This window comes from Zootoca vivipara, chromosome 1, assembly GCF_965207765.1.
Source record: "Zootoca vivipara chromosome 1, rZooViv2.hap1.1, whole genome shotgun sequence".
Classification (NCBI taxonomy): Eukaryota; Metazoa; Chordata; class Lepidosauria; order Squamata; family Lacertidae; genus Zootoca; species Zootoca vivipara.
In genome coordinates, this window is record NC_142582.1 from 82,826,545 (window position 1) to 82,847,784 (window position 21,240).

The 21,240-nt window shown below is 44.9% G+C and overlaps 1 protein-coding gene across 1 annotated transcript in view; it reads left to right on the top strand.

The window, feature by feature from the left end:
• TTC17 (tetratricopeptide repeat domain 17) overlaps positions 1-20,398 on the top strand; it is a 66,978-nt gene extending 46,580 nt beyond the window's left edge. Inside the window, exons 18-25 of the mRNA XM_035116059.3 lie at positions 1,928-2,184; positions 3,217-3,382; positions 5,230-5,350; positions 7,582-7,741; positions 14,108-14,191; positions 15,859-15,978; positions 16,826-16,969; positions 19,389-20,398. Coding sequence (XP_034971950.3) covers positions 1,928-2,184; positions 3,217-3,382; positions 5,230-5,350; positions 7,582-7,741; positions 14,108-14,191; positions 15,859-15,978; positions 16,826-16,969; positions 19,389-19,520 — 1,184 coding nt within the window. The 3' untranslated portion in view covers positions 19,521-20,398. The remainder of the gene's footprint in view (positions 1-1,927; positions 2,185-3,216; positions 3,383-5,229; positions 5,351-7,581; positions 7,742-14,107; positions 14,192-15,858; positions 15,979-16,825; positions 16,970-19,388) is intronic.
• Positions 20,399-21,240: the final 842 nt, after the last annotated feature.

The following is a 21,240-nucleotide window of genomic DNA, read 5'->3' on the forward strand; positions in this document are numbered from 1 at the left end:
TTCTAATAGGAAATCGAACTCGCTAATTATTTCTGAGTCAATATCCCAGCCATAGCTGCCAAGTTATCCCTTTTTTAAGGGATTTTCCCTTATGCTGAATAGGCTTCCTCGCGAGAAAAGGGAAAACTTGGCAGCTATGATCCCAGCACAAAAATAGGAAGTAAAAGGGAATTGATTCCAATCAGGGCACAAAAGGTGCAAACCATATCTCAGTCAAGTGAACAGAGCCAAGCAACTGCCTGTTCCCCTCCCCAATTGTACAAATTGTACACTTTCTGTAGTTGCCACATCATATACTGAAGCAATGTGCATTGTCCTTACCATTCTCTGCTCGGTGGAAGAGCAAGTCCACCGAATTTCCTTCTTGTCATGCCAGCAGGAGCTTTTCTGTGATCAGTCCCTGTGTGTAAACCCCCCACTTACATGACTTAGTGAAATGCTTCAGTTTCTGGAACTGCTGCTCCCTTCAACTAATGGGAACTTCTTGCAGATTTCATTAAGAGAAGCATGCAGCTGCTTTTGATGTATTTTGCCTCTTGAATGATAGCTTCACCGGAGACATTTTTTAGAGGAACTTAATGGAATCCCCTGCATGGTGGCTTGAGAGCTTGAATTATGAGGTGAATACATTTTTAATACCTTTTAGATTCTGAGCTCTTCAGGTTGGATAGTTCCCCCCCCCCCCCGCCCCCAAAATGGGAAAGGGTATTTTCCAGATACCAGAATATTATCTGGTTTTGAAAAAAATTGCAATTTTGGTTGCCTAAAAGTGCTCATTCCTGGAAAATACAGTGGAAAGAAATGATGCTTGTGCCAATCAAGCATTTTAGATCTGTCCTTACAATGTAAACTTTCCAAGCAGGGTCGCTGCCGAGAGCTTTTCAAATTATTGCTTTCAAACCAACAAACAATTTAATGAGAGGGCTTTGAAAGATCAGTGCTTTTCAATCCAAAGTGACAAGTTGTAAGAAATAGATCTTTTAGCGTAGCAACACCTATACTTCGGAATCTATCACTTACTGACATCAGGCAGGCTCTTTCACTTTACTCTTTTCAGCACCTGCTAAAACATCTTTCTTTAAGCAAGTCTATCCAGACACAAAGACGCTGCTGTGTTTTAATCTCTCTCTAGTTTACTATTGGTTTCAATGAACTTTTAAGTGTTTTTAATTACTTAAATCAAACTTTTATTAATATTTTAAAATACTTATTATAAACCACTTAGAGGTTTTATTACAAACAGCCTGCATTTATATCATTTTAAAAAAATATACCGGTATGTAAAATTGATTCCCATAGTCTTGGTTTCAGACAAAAACAGCATATGGGTGGTTTGAGAATATCATAGTGCTGAAAGTTTTAATCAGTTCTTAAACATTGGATCCTTATGCAAAAGAACTCTTATGTGTTCTTGTTTTACGGGGGGGGGGGGTTCACACAGTCATGCCTTTCACACCATTATTGTAATTAAAATTTAATCTTCCATAATGTATCGGATATTGTGACTTGACTTTTCAACATACAGTGGTGCCTCGCTAGACGAATTTAATTCGTTCCATGGGTCTTTTCTTATAACGAAAAATTCGTCTAGCGAATAGGAATGCATTGAATTTTTTTTGCCCATAGGAACGCATTAATTGAATTTCAATGCATTCCTATGGGAAACCACGATTCGCTAGACGAATTTTTCGTAAAACGAATTCATCTAGCGAGGCAACCTCCACTAGAAAAAACCTTTCGTTAAGCGGGGCATTCATTAAGCGAGGCACCACTGTATATAGACTGTTATGTATGGCAAGGAAAGGTTATGGATTAGTTTAGTCATAAGAAAAAGCAGAAGTGTGGTGCCAACCTGTCTGGCATCTAAGCCTAACTATAATACAGCTTTTGATTTCGAGTGATTTGTTTTGTCGCTCCTCCTTTGCAGGCACCGTCATTGCCGAAAGCAATGGTTCAGAAGAAGTGGAGAGTTTGGGAGATGCTCAGATGTCCGAAGAAATGTTGGCATTGGTTGACGAGTTTGAAAATTCGTGGCCTCTTGAAGCTTTTGAGGGGGCACTGGAAGTAAAAGGCCATCGGATGGACTTGCAAGGGATCCGTGTCCTCAAGAAAGGTTCTCAGGACGGACTTCCCAGCTCTTGTTTTGGAGATTGTGGAGATGATGACGATGACGAAACTGAATGGGTAAGAACTCCCATCAAGATGCTCAAGCTGCATATTTCTTGTACAGTGTCTCTGGGTTATCTATAGCCTTGCTCAGGCACCCTGATAATCACATGAGGGAACATTCACACAAGGTATGTCCCATGGGACATAGGTTTCTGGGTGGTAGTTGATCACGGTGAGGATTTGCCAGACATTGCTTCCTCTTAGCTCATTTCTTCCTTTCATCCCGAGTTTGTGCTTCTTCAAAGTCCATGACAAGGGGGCCAAACCTTCAGAACACATTACTCAAATTCTATATTAGTTACATTGTCTGCCCATTGGTTCCTGTAGTTTACATCAAGTGGCTAGAAAAGGCTTAACATAGGCCATTATACAGTCCCTCCCTGTTTGCTCCTCTGAGTCTGCAATGATCATTTTGCTTCAGCATTCCAATGTTAGTCACAGAGCAAGGTGTATTTTGAATATAGCATTCCTTATTAGACCTCTTATTATTGCCTGATGTATATAATATATAGTATATTAATTCTGTGTTTCTCAGCTGTACTAATGTGTGTTTTCATTGATGTTCATCAGTTGTAATTGTCAATTGTTATAAAATGTTATAAACATGACTGTGTTAGTTTTCTATTAGTTTCAGTAGGTCTTCTGTGAGTAAAATTTAAGTGACCCTATGGTTCTCTTTACCCTCACCATGTTAGTCCTATGACAGGGGTGACGAACCACAGACCCAGTGGCCCCCCCCAAACTTCTCTATCTCCCCCGGGAGACTCTCTCCATGCAATGTTGATTGTCTGTTGCAAGTGTGGTCCTCAGTGCTGAATTGTTGCCCAACCTTGTGTTAAGTGAATTATTTTTATATACTTGTGCAATTTGATGAATTAAATGCAATCAGAAGGAGGAGGGCCAGGAGTTCCAGGGAAAAGAGAAACTGTCTGGAAATTGTCCTTGAAATCAACTCAGACCACCGAAAGCCAGCTATCTCTTTATTCTCAACAGCACGTCTGATATATTTGGTTGCTAACCCTCATGATGTGTTTTTTTCTTTGACAGATAACATTCCAAGTGAAACGTGTAAAGAAACCCAAAACAGAAAACCTAGATCCACAAGAGCCAGCAGGAAGACATGGAGAGGAGGGAGTAAATGGAGAAAATGATAACCTTTACCAAATGGCATTGGAGATCAGTGGGCCAAAAATACCCTCCCCAGGACCACCAGGTATATATTTTTAAAGGATTATATATTCTGTTAGAGCTTCAGGTTGTGTTTTATTCATGATTGATTCAAGTGAAGCATAAGAAATTATTACATAGGTGAGGAGTGGGGAACCTTTTTTAAAAAAGAATGTAAGTCTGTTGACACTTCTATCCTGGAACGACAGTGTAGCCTTTTGCTGTAGTCAGTGAGATTGTGTTAGATGTATAACAATACAATATTTCCCAATAGCCAAAGTCACAGTCATGCGAGCGGAATGAACACGAAGAAAAGTGTGACTTAAGACCTGAGGACTCCACAGGTTATATTCATCATACATGAATTAGGGACAAACAAACAACAAAACTGTGAGGTTCTATGGGTTAAAATGTGGCATAGGGCTTAATTAACCTTTGTCTAAATTACTTCAGAGTAAAGCTCGGAGTCAAATTTGGGTTTCTGAATGTATCTCTGTGTAGAAGAATTGCTATCTTACCCCTTTTACTTACCTCATAATAAGGAGTGGGGGCTGTATTCATGTTGGTGAGGGCATTTAAAATGCTTCTTGATCTGAGCCACTTAAGCTACCCTCGTCTCTTTCATTCTCTCTTTAGTAGCATGATTTTGTTGGAGAAGCATTCATGTTACCATCCTGGGACTAAGAGAAGACTAAGCAACCATGCCAAATGCCATGGCTGAATGCAACTTGGGAGCAAGGCACCACCTGAGCCAAGCTTAACAAACATAGCAAGGCCAAGAGAGCATAAAAATAGATGGTCCTAAAACCCCAGAGTAGGGATGGGATGTACAGAATCATGGCAAAGCAGGGATAGGACTGTTGTTTCCTAAGGGACGTCTGCCAGCTTCTTCCACCTGTGTTGTCTATTTGCTGCCTTTTTTTGTAATACTACTACACTTACCAGCAGAGACTTCCAGGGCTCTTGGTCTTATGAACTAAGACTGGGCTGAGTGGCGCCTTGTGTGATGCCAAAATTCAGTGCCCAAACCCTGCCTTTTGCCTTCCACTTTACATAATAGTTGGGGCGCCCCCAAGGCTCTGTACCCAGTGCAACTGAACCGGTCATGCTCCCCTAAATCCACCTGTGCTGGACAGTAAAAAAAAAAAATCACACCAAGCCACACCTCTATACAGGGACCCCAACCTGAAGAAAATATTGGGGAGGAGGCAAGCCCCGCACCACATAATCGACCGCATGATGCAGTGCACACACACCATTTGAATGGCAATGCCCATCCACTTTGCAGAGGCCAAGCCCCCTCACATATTGTGGGGGGGGGGGGCTGAAGACCCCCTCACCCTCTAGGAGTTGGCTCCTATGTCTCCATACATGGATCTGAGCAGCAGAAGTCTATTCACAATTTGCTGTTCAAAAAGTTGCAAAGTAGAATATATTCAACCATTGTGTAAAGAAAATATTGAAGCTTTTCATATTGTGTGTATGGTTGCAGAATTTCTGGATATAGATCCCAAAGTTCTTTTAGCTTGGAGTTTCCTTTGACCTCTTACCTTAGGACTAGTATTGATAATTATGTTGATACTTGTATTTTAATTATCCATTTCTTTTCCCCTGTATAAATTATTGACTGAAGTAGGGGATGCAACAGAAAATTGCAGTGTCTAATAAATAGGAAAATGCACCTTGCGATTTTTTTTTCAGACACAAATGTATCCATCACAATCTTCTATATGTCTCCCACTTTAGATGTTGACCTGTTCACATGATTAGAACACTCACATGAGCAGTTATCTATAACAGTTAGCAAGCTGCAATATCCCTTATTTTGATTTGTACACTGCATTTTTGGCTGTGTTCAGACTTAATACTAAAAACTTGTTTGCTTCTTTCCAGGGAAAAGGCGAGACTACCGCAGCTTGGGTTGGCCAAGTCCTGATGAGTGCATAAAACTTCGCAGAGTAGAACTTACCACAGTAGCCAGCACATGGCTTGCTGTTTCTGCTAAAAATATCGAGTGAGTGTTTTTTCTTGAAAACAAACCGGGTTAGTGCACAAACCAGTACAGGTAATCTGTGGTGCCCTTCACGAGCTTGGCGCCCTCGCTGCATGCTGACTGGAGCTGATGGGAATTGGAATCCAAAACAGCTAAAGGTCACCAGGCTGGTGAAGACTGATCAGTGTTCTAAAATATTATGGGCTGGTGCACTGAACTCTGCCTACTCCAGCCACACTGTTATACGGAGGCTAATCGTGTCATACAAGGGACGCGGGTGGCACTGTGGTCTAAACCACCGAGCCTCTTGGGCTTGCCGATCAGAAGGTTGGCAATTCAAATCCGCGCAACAGGATGAGCTCCCATGGCTATGTCCCAGCTTCTGCCAACCTAGCAGTTTGAAAGCACACCAGTGCAAGTAGACAAAATAGGTACTGCTGCTACAGGAAGGTAAACAGCGTTTCCGTGCACTCCGGCTTATGTCATGGTGTTCCGTTGTGCCAGAAGCGGTTTAGTCATGCTGGCCACATGACCCGGAAAGCTGTCTGTGGACAAAAACCAGCTCTCTCGGCCTGAAGCAAGATGAGCACCACAACCCCAGTCGCCTTTGACTGGACTTAACTGTCCAGGGGTCCTTTACCTTTACCTTTTTACCTAATCAAGTCATCCATAGTATCCCAGGGTAATCACCTTTGTCTCCTTTAACACACAATATGTCACCATCTGTTAACAGTGCAGTTTCTCCTGCCCTGCAGAACTTAAAAGACTTAACAGTTCGTAAATGATGTGGAGTTAGGAATGAGCAGCGAGGTAGTCAAGTTATTAGATAAATGTTCAAGATGGTGACATCCAAAAGTAAATTCAGTGTTATGACAGCCACATTCTGCCCTAGTATCAATCTGTCAACCATCTTCAAAAGCAGCCCCACATAGAGCACATTGCCATAGTGCAGGTGGCATGTCACTAAAGCAGCAATGTCTCTTGAGTATTTTTATATGTACCTCTCAACTTTTAAATCATCTTTGGAGCTCTCTTACGGAAGCACATAACCTGAAAGCTGTGTGAGTTGCTGCCCAGTGTGGAATGCCACTTTTTAAATAATATATTCTCATGTAGCCGGCTTGAAAATTTTGTTGCTAAAGCCAGGACCTAAGCCCGGTTGATATAATACAATGCTGAGTGAACAGGAATCATGTCATCTTCTAACACAATCTGTTGACTCTGGAACTTACTGTCTAGCTTATTAACAAATTTCTTAACTCCCATGAAGTTTCACTGGCAGTTTCAGCATTTATACCATCTCACTGTGGGAAAGTGAAACCTGATGCTAAAGGAATGCATGATGAAAGATTTGGAAGCTTGCTGTTACATATCCACATACTAGGATTGGGAAAGCTGCCAGTTGTCTTCTTGCTCCATAAGTAATTTCTGGATTTTGCAATGAATGGTAGTAACAGTTTTGAGTACCCTGCTTCTCCCTTAAGCATTATTATAAGAGTTTTTTTTTTCAATAAAAGCTCTTTGTTTAAAATGAAGATCAAATCTATTCCCCTTTTTTTAAAGGAAGCTCCTTTTTTTTCTTTACTATCTTAAGATGAATCTCATTGAAAATTGAGAAGACTTGTGCAAGCATTCAAAGCTGATTAGCTGAACTTGTTTCATTTGGAGGATCAGGGCAATGAAATAGAAGCACATATCAATCTATTATTGAGTGACAGACAGACTACTCAAAGTATAGCTGTACTTGGAGGAGACAGTGGGCTGAGATGTTCCAAGTTTTGACACAAGCATACAAATAATAATTTGGTATGCTGACCACTTTGTCAGTACAAATGGTTGTTCCAGAATGCAGAGGCAAACGGTAGAAGCAAAAGGAACATGCCAGTCCTCAGTCCCGATATAAGGCTGGTACAGGAGCAACTAGCCAGCCCTGGAGTGTGCCTCTTAAGATGTCTGTATTAAGATACAATTAACATCCGGACTAAAGAATGGATTTTAGTGCTACTTATTTACTTATGTTGCTACTTATTCACTTATGTTTTGAATTTTATTTATAAGCTATTGGGAGGAGTTCAGTTATAAGTCACTATAGATTTTTTTTTAACTAAATAAATAACTTGAAACCAGCTGGTAGGGTGCAGACATACAATGTGTTGTGGAGAAGCTATTGCTGCCCTGGAACTGTTGCTCCTTCAACCTCTTTCTCTGAATACTTCATTTGTGATGAGATTTGGCCTTCCCTTCATTTCTAGTATTACGGAACACATAGATTTTGCAACCCAGCTGCAAGAACCTGCCGTGGAACCTCTCTGCAGTGCCAACTTACCTGCCAGCATGCATACTTTGGATCACCTTCAAGGTGTTGCCAATCGGGCTAGTCTTCATTACATGGGAGAGAGTCAGCTGAAAGAGGTAGGCTAACCTGTGGGCTTCACACACACACACGCTGGTAAGAAGCTTCTTTGCACATTGCAGGTAACATTTCCTATTGCTGTCTACCCAGTGCTAGTGGTAGTTTAGCAGCATGTGTGAAACAGATGTTGACAGTTGGCAGTGCCAACGCAGAAGGTTTCTTGTACTTCCAGCTTGTACTTTAGCATTAAAACAGATGTGCAGGACACCTGTGGGGAAAGGATGTTGTCACAGTGGCCGGAGTGGACTACTTCAGAGTAACGACGCTACGCAGCTCTGCATTTTATTCTTTTATTGGTGCTGCGTATTTACAGTGCTCAAGTCATTGCTATTTACACGGAGCGATGTTGTCAGTCGGTTTCAGAACCTCCTAATGGCTTTTGGCGCGTCTTTCTCCAACACAAAAGCTTTGGCAGACCCATCCTCTTGCCCCTCCTCTTCCTGCGTAATTCTGGAGTTGGGGGGATGGGTCTTCCCCCCTTACTTGCCCCTTCCTGTCCCACCTGGGACCCTGGCTCCTCTACCTTGCCTGAGCCTCGGACACGACTTCCTGCTTCCCCACTGGAATCGGAACTCTCCCTGCTTTCCCCTTTGCTCGGGGACGGGCTTGAACTCAGGAGGGGAGGGACTTCGCGATATCCCCTGTCCCTCACATCCACCCCCCTCCCAAGCTCTCCTTCACCCCTCCCCAGGCCCCCCCCATGTGTCGGTGACGACTGGAAGCCTAAAAACTCGGTGCTCTCCGAACCCGTTGGTCTGCGGGTGTCTAGCCGTCGACAAGCTGACCTCCACCTGCAGGAGGTTCATGAGCCGCCGCCAGAACCTGGAAACAAATTGGCGGCCACGATCCGAAATAACCCTTAAAGGTAATCCATGCAGTCTGAAAATGTGATCAACAAACAGTTTGGCTGTCTCTTCTGCCGAGACTGCCCTGGCACACGGTATAAAGTGACACATTTTGGACATGAGGTCCACCACCACCAACACTGCAGTCTTACCCCTGGACGAAGGCAGATCTGTGATGAAGTCCATGGACACCACTTCCCACGGCCTGTGTGGTGTGGCTAAGGGCTCCAGCAACCCTGGTGGCGCTGCTCTGACCACCTTCGCCCGCTGGCAGGTGGTACAGCCCCTTACATAGTCTCGAACATCTTCCCTCACCCCTGGCCACCAGAAGTGTCTCATGACTAGGTGAGTGGTCTTGTCCCTTCCAAAATGCCCCGCTGTAGGGTTGTCGTGCATCTGCTTGAGGACCGTACGTCGAAGCTGGGTGGTGGGTAGGTACAGCGCACCCTTGTAGAAAAGCAGCCCTCTGCGTTCTGCAAAGTCTTTTGCCTGCTCCCTCCCCCCTCTCAGTTCTCTGAAGATGCGGTTGGCAAATTCATCCGCTGCCGTCAGTGCTGTGAGTTCTGCCTCGCTCACCACTGCTGCTCCGCAGGACCATGCCGACGGGGGGAAAATGTGCCTTGGGGCTGGTGGCGCCTCCTCCTCCATGTACTCTGGCTTGCGGGAGAGGGCATCCGCCCTGACATTCTGCTCTCCTGGGATGTAGTGTATGGAGAAGTTGAAGTTCGAGAAGAACTCCGCCCACCGTATCTGCCGCTGGTTGAGCACCCTGGCAGTTCTCCAGAACTCCAGGTTCTTGTGGTCTGTGCACACCTGGATGGGGTGCTTGGCGCCCACCAGGAAGTGTCTCCAGTGCTGGAACGCCGCGTGGATCGCAAGAAGTTCCCGATCAAAAACTGTGTAGTTTCGCTCGGGCTGGGTCAACTTCCTGGAGAAGAAGGCACAGGGTCTCCACTCTCTGTTGGCGTCCAGTTGCAACAAAATGGCGCCCACAGCCTTATCAGAAGCATCTGTTTCAATGCGTAGGGGCGCGTCCTGAACCACGTGGAACAGGTTCTGGTCTGAGGCGAACACCCTCTTGAGGCTTTCGAACGCTGCTTGCGCCTCTGGTGTCCACCTGAACTTCTGCTTGCCTCTCAGGCAGTCAGTGATGGGAGCCGTAACTCGAGAGAAGTTCTTGATGAACTTCCTGTAGAAGTTGGCAAAGCCTAGTAGGCGTTGGGCATCTTTGCGCGTCCTGGGGCTGTGCCAGTCCAGGATGGTCTGCACCTTGTCCTTGTCCATTGCCAGCCCCTTGTCTGACAGCTTGTAGCCCAGGAAGTCCACCTCCTTGGTGTGAAACTTGCACTTCTCCAGCTTCACATACAGGTGGTTCTCCTTCAGGCGCTGTAACACCTCCCTGACGTCCTTCACGTGCTGCACTGGGTCGTTGGAGTAAATAAGGATGTCATCCAGAAAGACCAAGCATTTCCTGAAGAGTAGGGACCCCAGGACGTGGTGCATGAAGGCCTGGAAGCATGCTGAGCCCCCTTGCAACCCGAAGGGCATCACCAGATATTCAAAAGAGCCCAGAGGCGTGAACATCGTGGTTTTCCACTCATCGCCTTCCCGGATCCTGATCAAGTTGTACGCCCCCCTCAGGTCTAGCTTGGTGAAAATCTTGCCTCTGCGTGCCGCTGTCAGGAGATCATCCACTCTGGGCATGGGGAAAGCCACTGGCTCTGTCATCGAATTCAGCCGTCTAAAATCCACCACAAGACGGCGCTGTTGCGTGTCTTTCTTGTCCACCCAGAAGACCGGGCTGCCCCCTGCTGCCTTGCTTTCTCTGATGAACCCCCGCTTGAGGTTCTTGTCGATAAAAGCGCGCAGATCCTCCAGTTCCTGGTCTGACATGGCGTACAGCTTGGCTGGGGGTATAGTTGCCCCAGGCACCAGGTTGATCTGGCAGTCAAAAGGCCTGTGTGGGGGCAGGTGGTCGGACTCCGCTTCACTGAAGACCTCCTGCAGGTCCCAGTATGGTTTGGGTATCGCCTCACCCCCTTTGACGTGCATGGTGGCCACCGTGGCTATCGGAGGCCCCTCCCCTGGTTGGTGCTGCATGCAATGTTCCAGGCAAAAGTCCGATCCAAAAGTGATGCATCTCTGATGCCAACTTATGGAGGGGTCGTGGCGCGCCAGCCAGCTCATGCCCAAAACGATTGGGGGGTCTGAGATGGTGGTGACGTTGAATGCCAGTGTCTCTGAGTGCCTTCCAACCGTCATTCTCATGGGGGGGGTTTGATGAGTGATGGCCCCTCCCAGCAGCTCTCTGCCGTCAATGGTTGCCACGTGCAGAGGAAAATCCAGCTGCAGAAGCTGGATCTGGTGCTCTTCTGCAAAGTTTCTCGAGAAGAAGTTGGCTGAGGCACCACTGTCAATTAGGGCGAGGATCGTCAATGGATAGCCATTTGGGAGCGTGAGCGTCACTTCTAGAACCACTCCTGCTCTGGGAGGGGTGGGCTGGCTCTGCTCCTCTCTGTGCGGGTGGGTGGGCTGGGGCTGTTGTCTGCTGACTGTGCCTGGCTGCCGCCCCTTGTCTCCTGCAGCCAGGCTTTCCCGTTTCCCTGCTGTGGTGCTGCGTCAGTGGGGGAGGGCACAACCGTTCCCGCCTTTCCTTGCCACTCCCTGCGATGTGGGCAGTCTCTGACGAGATGCTGGGGGGAGTTGCAGAGAAAGCAATTCCCACCCCTTCCCTCCTTGCGTCTTGGCGCCGCTGGGGTTTGAAAAGCCCGCGCGCGCGCGCTATCAATCTGCATGGGTTCCTGGTCCTGACTGGCCCCAGGCGTGGCTTGAAAGGGTTGTTGAGGGAGTGGCTTCTCCTGCGACCGTGGGAACCAAGCCCGCTTTGCGCGCGTTGCTTGCTTGTCGCTCCATCTGGATTCCTGCCTCACCCCCACCGCCAGAGCCGCTTTGCTCAGTTGATCCATATTACTGGGCTTTGGACCTCTCGAGAGCTCATCCTTCACCTCCTCATGCAACCCCAAGTAAAACGCCGCTTGCATTGGGGCAGACTCCAGATCCCACCCCAATCTGTGCACCAGCATGGTGAATTTCGCCCAATACGCGCGAACTGTCATATTTCCTTGGCGTAAATTATGAAGTTCCTCCTTAGTCTGGTCCATATGACTATCGGACGAATACATCGTTTTCAAACCTTCTAGAAATAGTTTGACATTCTTCATGCAAGGATTCCTTGTTGCAATTAACGGTCTTAGCCACTCCCTGGCCGCCCCTGTAAGGTGCTCCACAATAAACGCTACTCTGTGCTCATCATCAGGGAACTCATCGTGGTGCAGCTCAAGAGCATACACAATCTCAGTCTCAAAGCCCTGAAACTCCTTCGGGTCTCCATTGAACTTGCTTACTAGGGTCCCGGCTCTCCTTCCTGGCAGCACTTGGACTTGGGGTGCCCCTCCCGCCTTGTTTTTCTCTGCATCCAGCTTGTTTTGGAGGTCTACCGCCACCGCCCTTAAATGCTGCTCTTTTTCCTGGAGCTCTCTCACCTGTTCCGCAAGTTGTAGCCGGTCGTCCTGGACCTTCTTAGTCTCCTCTTTAGCTGCCTTCAATTCTCCCTGCGCCTGCAGCGACAGCTGTTGCAGTTCTAGCTGGGCTTGCTCAGCGATCTGCCGCCACTTCTCCGCCTCTGACACGCTCATCCCGGCAACTCCAAAGTAGCCCAAAAATGATTAGGAGGTTGCTGTCACAGTGGCCGGAGTGGACTACTTCAGAGTAACGACGCTACGCAGCTCTGCATTTTATTCTTTTATTGGTGCTGCGTATTTACAGTGCTCAAGTCATTGCTATTTACACGGAGCGATGTTGTCAGTCGGTTTCAGAACCTCCTAATGGCTTTTGGCGCGTCTTTCTCCAACACAAAAGCTTTGGCAGACCCATCCTCTTGCCCCTCCTCTTCCTGCGTAATTCTGGAGTTGGGGGGATGGGTCTTCCCCCCTTACTTGCCCCTTCCTGTCCCACCTGGGACCCTGGCTCCTCTACCTTGCCTGAGCCTCGGACACGACTTCCTGCTTCCCCACTGGAATCGGAACTCTCCCTGCTTTCCCCTTTGCTCGGGGACGGGCTTGAACTCAGGAGGGGAGGGACTTCGCGATATCCCCTGTCCCTCACAGATGTGCAGTATGAAAAGTGTGCTCATATTGCTTCCATGCCAATGGTGTGCTAATGCACAACATTGTGGTGGGAGACGGTGTGCCTGTACAGAACGAACCTTTGTTGCGCTATCCTGCCATGTGACTCAAGTGAATCAGAAGTTCAAATTCCATAAACCTGACTTCCCCAACAACCCAAATAAAATTGTGCAAAAGTTCTATTATTATTATTATTATTATTATTATTATTATTATTATTATTATTTACTTAAACCCCGCCCATCTGGCAAGGCCTCCCCAGCCACTCTGGGTGGCTCCCAACAGAATATTAAAACACGATTAAACATTAAAAACTTCCCTAAACAGGGCTGCCTTCAGATGTCTTTTAAAAGTCAGGTAGTTGTTTATTTCCTTGACATCTGATGGGAGGGTGTTCCACAGGGCGGGTGCCACTACCAAGAAGGCCCTCTGCCTTGTTCCCTGTAACCTCACTTCTCGCAGGGAGGGAACCGCCAGAAGGCCCTTGGAGCTGGACCTCAGTGTCTGGGCTGAATGATGGGGGTGGAGGTGCTCCTTCATGTATACTGGGCCGAGGCCAGTTAGGGCTTTAAAGGTCAGCACCAACGCTTTGAATTGTGCTCAGAAACATACTGGGAGCCAATGAAGATCTTTCAGGACCGGTGTTATATGGTCTCGGCAGCCACTCCCAGTCACCAGTCTAGCTGCCACATATAGACTATCTACCGGTAGCAGAAGTACCAGTAACTGAATGGTCTTAGGTCAGGGATAAGAAACATGGTGTTCGTCAGCTGTTGGATTCCAGTTCCCATCAGCCCCAGCCAATGTGGCCAATGGCCAGGAATGATGGGAGTTGTAGTCCAGCAAAATCTGGAAGGCACCACACCCTGGTTTAGACACTGACCTGGCTTCTCATCACTTTCAGAATAGAAGTTACTATTTTCTTCTGGTTCATGTAGCTGCATTTGTAGGATGCCAGAAAGCTTATACAGTGGTACCTCTAGTTATGAACTTAATTCATTCTGGAGGTCCGTTCTTAACCTGAAACTGTTCTTAACTAGAGGCGTGCTTTCACTAATGGGGCCTCTTGCTGCCGCTGTGCTGCTGTCATACACAATTTTTGTTCTCATCCTGGGCCAAAGTTCTCAACTCGAGGTAACTCTTCCAGGTTAGCGGAGTTTGTAACCTGAAGCGTTTGTAACCTGAGGAGTTTGTAACTTGAGGTAACACTGTACACAGATACAAGAGCACGCTGCCTGTCGGAAGGGAACAGATTATATCTTCAAAAGGGAATATCCAGATTTCAAGATGGCATTGATTGTATTACCCTAAGGTGTTGTCTTCTCTTGTTCCTCAGGTGTTGCAGAATCTTGGGAAAGACCATTATCCACCACAGTCTTTAGAACAAGTTGGGACTCGAATAGCCAAAGTTCTAGAAAAGGTAGGTGTGCACAACTAAGAGCTTACAAGTTCACATTGTCTTAAATTTACCTGGTTAATAGCAATCTCTGTAACCAGTAGTATTGCCAAAATACCTGTGATACATATCAGGACTTCTGCTTCTGCTCCCCGCCCCTTACTAACCCTGCATACACCCCAAAACTGGCTCTGGGTTGGTCGGGAGAACAGGGCGTACACAGAGAACAGGGTGTACACAGAGGAGGTATCATTCTGTCTGGCAAGCTGGGATACTTGGACAGACAGAACAGTTGTGAGTGCTACATTGAATTCCACCACAAGGAAGGCTATATTCTCTTGGAAATATACTTATAAAGTGGCTCCCAATACCATTTTAAAGGCACATTTTTAAAAATCAACAACAAATATAAAAGTAAAGCCATCATTGGGAACATTATTTATCAACTGAACACCTTCCTGCAACTTCTCTAATGTAATTTACTCTGGCAGACTTCTGGGGAGTGGTAACACAATTTGGGGTCAGTGACTGAGAAGGCTTGGCTTCTTGTGGAGGTCATCCTTACTTCCCAAAATGATTCCATGCCAGCAGAGGACCTGTTGAAAATCTTAACTGGTGGGAAAGGGGCACATATGTGGAGAGGTATCTCTGAAGGCATGTGAGGCTTCAAAAGTTAAAGCCGGTAACTTGAACTGAGCCCAGAAGCTGATTAAAATGCTCCAACTTCCTCACATTCTCAGGGAGGCAGGCTATAGCATTCTACACCACTTGAAGCTTTGGAGTCATCTTCAAGGGCAGTTCCAAATAAAGCCCACTGCTGTAGTCATTCTAAGGGGTGACATAAGAGTAGTCTGGTCCTTCCTCTCTAAGAAGTGGCCTAGCCTCCGAATCAAACTGATATTCCCTTATGAGTCTTTGAGATAAAGGCAGGACGTCTGAGAGGAGGTTCCGCAGTATGTTGAGGAAAGGCAGTGATAAAACAATTGAAAGCAGAAGCCAACATACATTAGTAAATCATTATTATTCTCTTTCTTATTTGTGGGTATTATATTCTGGATTGTAATAGCAATCATTGTCGTTTAAAATTTGCTTATAAAGTGGTACATTCTTGTAAATGGTGTAAATTGGATGTTTCTTTGTGTCCATCTCAGTATTATATTATTTTTTAAACGGAAAACACACCAGATTAGACCAGAAACCGCTTACACTGCCAAATGGCACCTATTTACTGTTTCCCTTTGGCAGTGAACCAGAGTCTCAGGTCTCCCTAAATGTACCTTTTCAGAGATTATAGGGTCTTTGTTGGTCCTTTTGAAAAACAGGCATGCTGGCATTCATCCCCACTACCCCGTCTCTGACCATCCAACTCCTTCGAGACACCTCATGGGAAACAGAACTCTTAACCAGTAGTTAAAATAGTTACTGAAAATCACCAAAGAGTGGCAGCATTTCTGCACTAAGCAAAATACGAGGTCCTGCTCTTGTAAGAAAGCACATAGCCATTGTACCCATTGCAGACATCCATGAGCACCCTTCGATATGCTGTCTGCATAGACAAGATCTGCATTACTAAGTTGTTAAGTGTCTTAATTTTTGAATAAGCTTAGGATGGAGGAAGGTCCTTGTGCAAATGTGAATATATGATAATGTCCCCACCCCCACCCCATCTTGTGTTTTTTATGCCACACCAGAATCAAACCTCTTGGGTCCTCTCCAGCATGGCAGCCCTTTACTGGAGGGTAAAAGGTCAAGGGAAAAAAGCAATTGACTGCCTCCGGCAAGCTCTGCATCATACGCCCTATCATATGAAGGTATGTGTTGTACTACCTGTGTGCCTGTCTGTGATTTCCAGCTTTCAGTTTGTGTGTCTAAGTTTATGTGCTTTCACTGTTACTAACGCCTCCAGAACATCTTCCACATAAATAAATAACCGAATACAGAAGTTTCAAGACAGCCTTAAAGTATTTTAGGGCAATCATCTACAGTTGCCTTCCAGTTGCCTTTAAAATAGATATAAAGTGTGGCAGAAACACTTCCGCTCACAATAATTAGATTGGCTTGCTGGTTTTAGCTCTTGGCTGCAGCCTCTTTCCCCCACTGGAAATCTGTTCTGGATAGAGGACACTACAGGGCAGTGTGCAGTGTAGAGGATTATAGCTGGGAAAACTTCCACCTCCCAAAACAAAAACAAAAATGCAAGAGAGCAGTTGGATCCAACCTGTGTTTTGTATGCTTGCAGTAGGCACAACAGAGGCTAGCTAATATTGTGCTCCCATAATGGAACACAAAGCAAGCTGCATGCCTGCACATTAATGAAAAGATGACCTGGACTTTTCAGGATATCAGGCTACCAAACACTTTCTCCCAACAACAACAAAAAGGCACTGCCTTTTGGACAGTTCATAATCTCAGCATGATTTATTTGTTTAGGAAATTCTGTTGGCACACTGTCAGTTAAACAGTTGTCATTTCATTTTGCCATTATACATTAAAATCTGCCTTGGCAGTGCAAGAAAAGAAAAGAAAAGCCCCCAAAATAGAAGCTGACCCTAATAAGCAAAGCCGGTTCTTTCAGCAGCTGTCATTTCCAATGACCTGATTTGGCCTAAAGCAACATACTCTTCTCACTAGATTTGTTCCACTTTTCTTCTCTTTCAGGATGTGCCACTCATAAGCCTAGCAAACATCTTTCACAATGCAAAGCTTTGGAATGATGCCATCATTGTGGCTACAATGGCAGTAGAAATTGCCCCACACTTTGTTGTCAATCATTTCACGTTGGCTAATGTCTATGTAGCAATGGTAAGTGAATAATCATTAGATTCGGTTCCCTTTCCTTTCGTAGCACCCTGATTCTCCTGTGTTACAGATAAGTAGAGTTTAGGAACAAGGAGAGAAACCACAGTTGTGTGTGGAGACAGCAATTAGTCATGTAGCTGGTAGGTAGAGTCTCGTCCCTTTTGATTTTGTTGGTTTCTGGCGGTTGATATCATCTGGCTAATTCTCAAAAGGCCATGTGGGTGTCTCCAACTTCCCAATTCAGATCAAGTTGCCCTCTGGTTTGGTGCCCGTGGTGCTTGCCTGCCCCAGTCCCTAGCATTAGGGTGGGGGCAGCGTCCTGCACTGTGCTTTGCCATGCTACTCTTCCTTTTTCTTCCTGTAGTAGTTTTAGGCACCCTCATAGCACGTGACCTATTCCCCCTTGGCATGAAGCCTGGCTAGCATTTGATAGGACACTGTAGGCTGCAGAAGCATCTCAGTTGATGGGGGAGGCAATCAAAGAGAGCATTGCATCACTGGCAACCTGGAAACAGCACCATGGTCTTCTTCTTCCCATGTCACTCTCTGTTGCCCTGGCAACCACCATCTCTCCAGCAGCCACCAGAGGCAGTGGCTGGCTTTGTTAAAAAATATAAATAAAAAGCTCCTTCTGTCTGGGATGATCTGCTGGGAGGGTCATTCTTACTATGAACAAGGATAAGGGATATATCTTAGAATGCCTTTACACATATTTGTATGCACACAGTTGTGAATAGATGGGAAAACATCTATCCATGAAATTTTGCTGGCAGCAAGTTCACATAACGCAAAAGCGATGTGTTACCAACATTGACAGAAGTTTTTGTGTGAAGACAGGTCAACATAGGAGCAATTGCAGAAATGGCAGCAATTCTGCATTTTGATAAATGTAAAGGTGTTATCAATGTCAAAATTATGGCCTTAATTGTAGGAAGGTGCATTCAAATAAGGCATAGATTAGGGGCAAAATTCAGTGGAGTGTGGAATTAGCCAATGACCTGCCCATGCCCTTCTGCCAGTCTAATGTTTGAGTCTGGAGTATTTGGGTCATCAGGGAGTGCAATAACCGCATGAATGACTACATTGGATGTGAGGAACATCTTGACATGAGAATGGTAGCAGGTTAGAAGTGTTCTCTTCCGGTATAAGAACAGCCAGGAGTAGCAAAGGGGAAAACAGATCTTAGCTGATGATGCCGTGAAATTCTATGGCTTTTAGTTTTCCAATATGATGCTACTGGTTGTCCCATCTTGACATGTAAAACTCCACATGATCCATCTCCTCCTGACACAATATACTTCATAAACTGATTTTGACCGTTCTTATTTTATTTTCATTTAAAAGCTAAGCCTTAAAAAAAAGCACCAAAAAACCAAAAATCTGCATCACTCAGCAAAACGTGACCATATTATTTCCATTTCCTGAAGGTAGTGCTAAACTGGAAATAACGTGTGCTAAGTCATTGAAGAGCCATAAACTAATTCCATGATTTCAGGCCAATTTCTATGTTACCACTGCCACTGGCAAAAAACAACAACACCCTGGTCCTCAGGGGAAGCAGTTTGTATGTTGGCTGCTTATGCACAAAACTCTACCAAACACTTTGTCGCATAAATGCAAAACTAAACAACACACACAATGTGACAGACTGCATGTAACAATATAAATTCTTTTTAAAAATTCTTTTTAATTTTTAATGTTTTGTTTATATAAGTCTGTCTACAGAAGCACATATTTTGATATGATATGTTGAATCGTATTTTTAAAAAGAATTTAAAAGAATTTTAAAAAAAGAATTTATATAGTTACATACCGCCTGTCATGTTGTGTGTGTTGTTTAGTTTGGCATGCACTGCTGGTGTAGTTTGAGCTGATGCAGTGTGATGCATACAGTGCATTGCCTTGCACAAACAGCTTCTCATGCGGAACAGTGTGCATACAACTCCCATTTTTCAGTGGCTACCGTAACACAAAAGTAAGATATCGAGTCCCAGGCTCCTTAGTTAATGTCTTTATACAAAGGCCCTGATCGGATATAACCCTTAACCATTTTTTAGCACTGCAGAAATGAGCAGAAGCAGCCTTACACACTTCCATTCCCCTTCCCCTTTTGAAGCATTGCTGCGAGCAAGAGATTCAAAGCATCTACTTCCAAGTTTATTTTATTTCCGGTATTTTTTTAAAAAATACATAGTTTCTTGCTATGGCCAGCAAGCTTACCTTAAACTATGGCTTATTGAAAGGTGCCAGAATTCAGCTGTTGTTTTTGTTCCTGACTCGATCCAACAAGCAGCAGTGTGAAATTTAGCCTGATGTTCAACACGATAGCCCTGCTATCGATAGCATGGTACCTGTTTGGTAGGTGCTTTGCTGGGGCTTATGGTACTTTGACCACTAATCATTTTGCATCTGGGCCCTACAGGAGGAGTTTGAGAAAGCCATGAGATGGTATGAATCAACATTGAAACTCCAACCCGAGTTTGCACCAGCGAAGAATCGGATCCGTGCCATTCAGTGTCATTTACTCATGAAAAAAGAAAGACGTTCTCCTTAAAGATCTTCATTTTTCCCTTTTGTTTTTAAAAGACAACCGAATCATTCTTCACTTTTATGCTTGTAATGAGGTGTGCTAATATAAATTGGGAAACCAGGATTTTTACTAAGAATTGGGGGTTGTTTTTATTTTTCAGAAACGAAAGCATCCTTGGAAGCATTACAGAAAAAAACATTTTTACTAAACATCTGTATGATTAAATATTGAGCCCAGAAACTTTCCACATGCCTGTGACCCAAACATCCTTAGATTTTTTCCGTAAAACAAATTGGTGCCAGCATAGAATGTAACCTGCTTCTTGTCTAGCATATCTATGAAAATGCAAAGCACATCATTGCACCAGACACTCTATGTAGGAAGAAGATTTTTATCCATCCGAAACTCACATTTTACCATTTCTTCCAGTCCACATTACAGCATTGCCAGCTCAGAGATTGTCAGATAAGAATGCAGGTGGCTGCAGACCCATTTTTGTACTGTTTTTAAGGGGGGGAGGAGAAACGGCAAGCACAACATCTAGTTGTAAAAGCATTTTTATTTTGGTTACCTGAAGAAAAGGGAAATAAGACAAAACATTATTTAAGAGATTTTATATCCATATATATGTGAAACCCTCTGCAGCCCTTAGCCTGTCTTTACTAATTATTTGTTTTACCCAGCTGAGTGTAAGGTGCAAATGTTAAAGGCATTTGTCCACGTGCTCTGTGACTCTACAAGTTAGAGAAAGTGAGAGCATTTTAGCAAACAAGGCAAACAGTCTGTTTCCAAATCAGTACCCACCTTGATCAGTGAAGGACTTGAAGCTCCATGTCTCATTGTTGAATCAACAAGGGCACATAACTTGGAACAAAAATAAAGAATTATGTTAATGAAGAGAATGCTGGCCTCTCCTTTTATATAGTCAAATGTATTTTACCTCAAATGTGGTGCAGTTACCTTAAGTTGTATTGAATGTACAATAGGGAACAGGTTCAGCTTTGCACTGGAGTACAAGCGGTCTTTGGATTGTGTTCTATATGTGACTCTCTGGGCATTTGACTCCACACATTTCCAGTTGCATTGAGGGGGAGAATAGGATCACACTTGTCCGCGTGCTGCAAATTAGAATGCAGCACAGTCTAAACTTTAAGGCACAGGGAAAGCTTATACCCCTAGAGCAGACTTCCCTCCTCAGACCTTTTTCTCCTCAGCAATGATCAACTACATATGATCAACTAGGAACTAAGAGCAGCCAGTTCCTGCCTAATGTCAACTTGGAGATCAGGCATGCCAGACCCTAGTTACTGCTGAAGGCTTGAAATCGTAAATGACAATGGCTCCCACTGAGCTTAGACGTACATGTAGGTCTCAACTGATGGTCCAAAACAGAGGCTCACAAGTTCCTTTAAATATGGTAGGCAGGTGCATCACCATACATACCTTGCACATCCAGCCGGCAGCTTCAGCTTCAGCAAGATAAGCACACATGGAAATCTGCTCCAACACTTATTACCATTGCTGGATCGCAAAGCTAGTAGTATTACATTTTTGCCAGATTAGGTCAGAGGACATTTTGTAGTGAGGATGATCCTTCCCATTGGACTTGATAGGGAGGGTCATTGGAACTGTTCATCTATAGCTCAGTTGGTAGAGCATGAGACTCTTAATCTCAGGGTTGTGGGTTGGAGCCCCACATTGGGTGGACTAAATGATCTTCGTGGTCCCTTCCAATTCTATGATT